Raw genomic sequence first — 5,905 nt, 5'->3', positions numbered from 1 at the left:
ACTTGGTAGTTCAACAAAAAAAAAAAAAAGACTCTACTTGGTTAATTGAGGTTGAGGGTTTCTCTTCCAAGGAAAAAAACTTGGTCATTTGTCATCTAATTTGGATTCATGTTCGAATAAAATGGGATGGTTATGATTACACTTGTCTATTTCAACAAAAACAAAAGATCACTCTTGTTTTCTTTTTCGCTACTTGGGTACTAATGAGTTTTTAGAGTATCATACCACTTCTACAATCTCCTCGTGAAGAGAGGCCGATTTTGTTTCTCCTCTTGGCTCTATGTCATGGGGCAGGGAAAAAATTCTCTCCCATCACCTAGGGCGAGAGAGGTGTTTTCTCGTCATTTTTGTTACTGGATAATTGTAAAGACCCTAAATAAATAATCAAAATTTGGAGATAATTGTCAAGAGAAAGAGCAAGGGGGAAAAAGAATCAATGAATGATGTTTTTAGAAATATAATAAAAATAATAAACTGTAAATGGATGGATCATTTGCGAAAGCAAAGGTATCACTTTTGAATTTATGAAAACTTAAGGCCAAAGAAACTCATCACAAAAAAAGAACATTGTTCACGAAATAGGGGCCCAAAAATCAATTAATCCACCAATTGAATTAATATGCCCGAAAAATCAATTATAGTACTTCGGTATAAAAGAATTATGGTTAGTGTTGGATGAAAAGTTAACTGAAAAGCACTTCTAGTGCCATTTTGTTGAATTGACCATCTTTATGGGGACAAAATAAAACCAACTTGTAGAATAACTAGGGTTAAGGGGGTTTTTTTTTGAAAGTCTGAAGCTGAATTTGTTGAACTGAATTGGATGAATTAGTTTACAAGTTCGATGTTTGTTTTTAAAATCTGAAATAAAATTTTGACATTTATACCCCTACTTGATATTTTGGACCAACAAAACCCTAATCTCTATTTATTATCACTTGTCTGAAAAACCATAATCTCGCACCCCCCCCTCCCCCCCCCCCCCTTTCCCATCTCTCTTAGAGAATAAAACCCTAAAAGCTCCTTCCTCTTTCTACATTCTCTACAGAAAATCCTAGGGTTTCAAAGTTTTTGTACCACTAAACCCGAGGTCAGGCAAGTTATTGTCTTCCCATTTCAAGTATAGCTCGTCTAATCATTCAACAACAAAAAAAATATAGCTCGTCTAAAAATTGATTCTTTTTGGGTTTCAAAGGTGTCAGCTGCGGTTTTGACCCCTATGTTGTTCAACGAGTTGCTTTGCCCAATTCTATCTAACTCGTTCCTTGTGCAAAAGTTATCTCCAATGTCTTTTTTTCCAAATGTATCCTTTAATTTATTTGTTATTTGTCTCCTTCTTTAAGAAATATATTGAAAAGTCTAGGGATGGACATCCTTTGTTGGACTCTTCCATTTTCAAATAGGTAGTGTAAGTGTGTACGTCACAGATGATCCAAACCCTAATATTATCTGTTTTTGGTACTTCTAGAAACTTTCACACAAAATTCTATTTAATCTCTTAAAAGGAGCACCGCACTCCATCTTCGGTCAATGTGAAATAGTATTTTTACAACTTACACTCTCAATACCATAACCTAATTGTGTTGGCAACGTGTTGTAGGAAGCGGTTACTAGTGTGATAGCCTCACATCATTCACGAGAGTATCCGGAGCCTGGGTCATAGGTGTATGTTCAAGCTTAGTAAGTGAAGAGGCTTCTGGCGTGGAACAAAACCTCACAACACGTGGATGGTGGTTAAGTGAGGACACTATCGTTGTGGAAGGTCTACGGTGTCGCTACCTACTCTCATGGTATGGCGAATCGTGTGTCTTCGCCCATGACGAGGCCTTTTGGGGAGATTCGTGGAGTCTTCATCAAGAACAAAATCTCGTACCTGTTTGAGGTGCGAAAAGCAGGGACAATATCATTAGCTGCTAAGACTTGGACCGTGACAACTAACTTACTGAACTGTTGGTGAGAACCCGCTTTGACACATTTGGCCGTCACGGTTTTAAAAACCTCATTAGATAAAGGTGTTTAACTTCTTAAGAGAAATATTGCACTTCGTCTCCCACCAATATGAGAGAATATTTCTACTACATTCAAGGGCATTGCTACACTGAAGGGCATTGGTATGAATATAACAAAAGTAGCTAATATTTAACTGATGGATCATTTACAGAAGGAGGGTGTCACTTTTAAATATTTAAAAAGCTAGAGGACAAGAAAACTTGGTTACAAAAAGGAATTAACTCAACAATTCATGGACTTAAAAGGGCAAAATAGCTAATAACACTGAAGTATCTTTAGTTTTAAAGAAAAATAGAAAGCGTCGGGAATGTCATTTTATTGAATTTGTCATCTCCAGGCGGAATTAGAATCAATTCTAGATAACCAAAGATAATTCTATTTTTTAACAAAAAAATAAGATAATTCTATTTTGGATTTTTGAGGAGGCGAACGTTTTGACCCTTAACAAACATATTTTTTTGTTAGTTTACTCTACCGGAACCTTATTGTAGAGAGCAAAGGGCCAAAAGAAATTACCTCCTAAATAGAGTTCAATTAGTAATGGTACTCCTAAATCCTAATTAGGATTTTTTCTTTTTGGAAATTCTATCTGTACGACGTGGAAGAAAAACAGAGCAAGAAAGAGGGAGAGCGATGCCGCCCTATATACCAGAAGGGATCATCGACGAGGTTATCTTAAGGTTTCCGGTGAAATCTCTAGTTCGATTCAGGTGTGTATGCAAATTCTGGTTTAATCTTATTACAAACCCTAGTTTTGTTAAAAAGAAACTAAATTTCTCCCGCCAACATGACAAGTGCAATCTCATCCTTAGTAATAAAGTTTACCGCCTCTTCTCTCTTGATTCATATAATCAGTTGTTTAAGATCTTGCACACTTTAGGGTTTCCTGTTAATATGATTGTTTCTTGTGATGGGTTAATTTTCATTAATACAACCAATGCAAAAAAAAATAGAAAATTCATTAATACAACACCCGGCCAAGTTTGTGGTGATATTATCTTCAACCCATCTACTAATCAACACAAACTAATTCCATCACCATCAATACCACCAGTACCAGAGGAATTTGAATTTCTAGATATGTCTAATCCTACATTGTATGGGTTTGGTTATGATCATAAGATTGATGACTACAAATTGGTAAGAATAGAGAAATTCCCTTTATCTAATATTTGTATGGTTCAAGTTTATAGATTAAGATCGAATTCGTGGAAAACTTTTCAACCTATTTCACCTTATAATCTTAATAATGATGTGTTAAGTGTGGATGAGCCAGGTGTTTTTGTTAATGGAGCTCTTCATTGGATTTTTCCACGATCGAATTATATATTTACTTTCGATATTAGTGATGAGAGATTTCTTAAGCTACCATTACCCGATAATTGGTCGAAGGAAAATAATAAGCAATCATATTTGTATGGAGTAGGAGAGAGCTTATGCCTAGTAGTATTTGGTTATGATAATTGTGAATATTATGTTGATGTATGGGTAATGAAGGAGTATGGGGTGATTGAATCTTGGACTAAACTATCCACCATTCTTCCACCAACAGGTAAGTTTTTGGTTGAGATGCCATTAGAGTCTTTCACAAAGGGTGATATTTTATTTAAGGTTGGCTTACCTAATGGTGATTGTGGTTTAATTTCATATAATATAGACCATCAAAGAGCTAAAATCTTGAACAACATGGAAGTTCCTTCATCATTCAAAATTATAGGAACATATGTGGAAAGCCTAGTTTCGCCTGAACCGTATATAGTTACTCGAAATACTATGGTTAAGAACAAGTACGAAAAGATAAACCTAAAAACAGAGTAAGAGATTGGTTGGAAGATTGGATGTGGCTCTCTTGCTGAAGAGTTTGGACGGGTCACAATCATCATATATTTTCGTAGTTCTTGTGTTTTCGGAGCTCCTCTACATATTTTGCTTATATCTCACAAAAGAAATCATAAGTGAGTCAACTTCCCATTTCTTGAGCTTGTCGATTTTTTGTACCATTATTAAGTACTAATATTTTGTTTCATTATTGAGATTACATTATAAATTTATTCAAGTGAACTTGGGTATTGATTGTTCTTTGTTTCTGTTCTTATAATTGGTCCAAACTATTTTGGTTTGTTTGTACCATTCAGCCTGAGGCCTGACAAGTTGTTGTCTTCCCATGTTCAAATCTAACTCGTAAGGTTGATTTTATTTGAGTTCCACACGTGTCAATCCCGCTTTGACCCTAATGTTATTTGATAAGTCGCTTTGGCATTTCTAACTAACGCATCCGTTATGTAGAAGTTATCTCCAATGTTTTTTTCTTAAATTTATCATTCAACTAATGTTTCTCTTTCCTGAAATAAAGTCCAAGGGCGAACATCCTTTGTCGGACCCTTCCATTTCGAAAGAGAGGCCACCATTTTTCTTTTCTTTTTCGCTTTAGTAAAAGATCAAGACCGATCCTGAACTAAACCCTAGTAATCAATAACCTTCTAAGATTTAAGAAAAAATGGAGCTAAATTTCCAAACAAAAGTAGTTATTTCCCGGTTGCCCCTTAAATTGTGACCAACTTCCCACGTGGCCCCTTAGGTTTGCATACATGCGGAGATGGTCTTCTTTTGTTTTTTTTTGATTCATTGACTAAAAAGTTAAATTACTTTCAACCAAAATTCCAACCGACTATAAATTTATCCAGATTTCTTTTTAAGTCCTCAAAATGAAGAGGTATGCCTCTTCATCTCAACAGACATATGTACTTATTCAATTCCTATATAAACAATCCAAAACCATTCCAATTCTTATCCAATTCATTTTTTTCTTCTCTTCTCTTCTAAACTTCAGTTTTCTGGTGTGTCTAGAAAATAATACTGAGTTTAGAAAAATTCTGGTGTGTCCGGAATTTTGAAGAAAGAAATCTTTAAGTGAATTCCGTCTATTTTCTTCTTTTCTTTTCTTTTGGAATCAGTATTCTGTTGTGTCTCGAAAATAATTCTGATTTTAGAATTATTCTGTTGTAACTGGAATTCCAAATTAAGTATCTTAATGAAGTTATAATAGTCAAGTGTCTAGAAGATATATTCGTTTCAGTCTAAGAGCTCATATTATTTACGAAGGTTCGTCCGCTTTCAGAATATAGAAGTACCATCTTAAATTCTGAAAGGATAGTCGTTGTATCCCAAAAACATACGCCCTAACGATTGGAACTGTTACGGCGGTGTAAAATGTCTTAAAGAAAGAGAATTTATTCTCGCTTGTCTTTTGTCTATCTCGGTTAAAGCGAAAGAATGAATTACTGATAAAGTCGGCATTCGCTTATCGTTTATCTCTCTATAACTTAGAGAAAGGAAGTTCCCTACTTCAAACCAAAGTTTGTCTTAATCAAGACAATACAGAGATAAAGTGAACTCAAATCATAACCAGAGGAACAACAATCTTAAGACATTTTACAACGATTATTTCTCTGGTTATTATAGTTTGATTTGGTTTATTTTTTTTTCAGAAAAATGGCAAGAACAAGAACAACCCTACGGGTTCTTCCGCCTAACACCACATACAAGGAAAATCTAGAGAAGTTCAAGGAAACTAACTTAACCCCGGAGCGCAAGCATCCGTCTCAAAACGGAAGCAAGCCAAAGAAAAAGATTGGCGAATGCTACAACTGTGGCAAGCGGGCCACCTAGCCAAAGATTGTCGCTCCACATATGGCAATCGAGAGAAGACGGTTAAGAACCAAGCTTCATTAGTAAAAGACACCGAACATCAGAATCATTGTCTTATGACTACTAAAATTGAAAAAGTGTCTGATAAACTTCAGAAGATGGACCTCTGTGCGGTAGCATATGAAGCTGACTTGGTTAACAACCAGAGAGAATGGTGGGTCGACACCGGGGCAAGTCGTCACATTTG

General features: G+C 35.4%; 1 protein-coding gene across 1 annotated transcript; it reads left to right on the top strand.

Moving 5' to 3' along the window:
* The first annotated feature begins 2,548 nt into the window (after nucleotides 1–2,548).
* LOC147570189 (F-box protein CPR1-like) lies at nucleotides 2,549–4,089 on the top strand. The gene has a single exon (XM_086656734.1). It carries the CDS (start codon nucleotides 2,644–2,646, stop codon nucleotides 3,826–3,828), a length of 1,185 nt encoding a protein of 394 aa, XP_086512860.1. The 5' UTR covers nucleotides 2,549–2,643; the 3' UTR covers nucleotides 3,829–4,089.
* The last annotated feature ends 1,816 nt before the right edge of the window (nucleotides 4,090–5,905 follow it).

This window comes from Eschscholzia californica, unplaced genomic scaffold (genome assembly GCF_041429995.1).
Source record: "Eschscholzia californica isolate CP2 unplaced genomic scaffold, dmEscCali1.0.p SCAF_1, whole genome shotgun sequence".
In the NCBI taxonomy this organism is placed as follows: domain Eukaryota; kingdom Viridiplantae; phylum Streptophyta; class Magnoliopsida; order Ranunculales; family Papaveraceae; genus Eschscholzia; species Eschscholzia californica.
Note: the sequence above shows the minus strand (reverse complement) of the source record. Positions and strands in the feature narration are given on the sequence as shown.

Excerpts from the sequence above, each read along its gene's own strand:
- LOC147570189 (XM_086656734.1), top strand. The coding sequence starts at position 2,644 with ATGCCGCCCTATATACCAGAAGGGATCATCGACGAGGTTATCTTAAGG.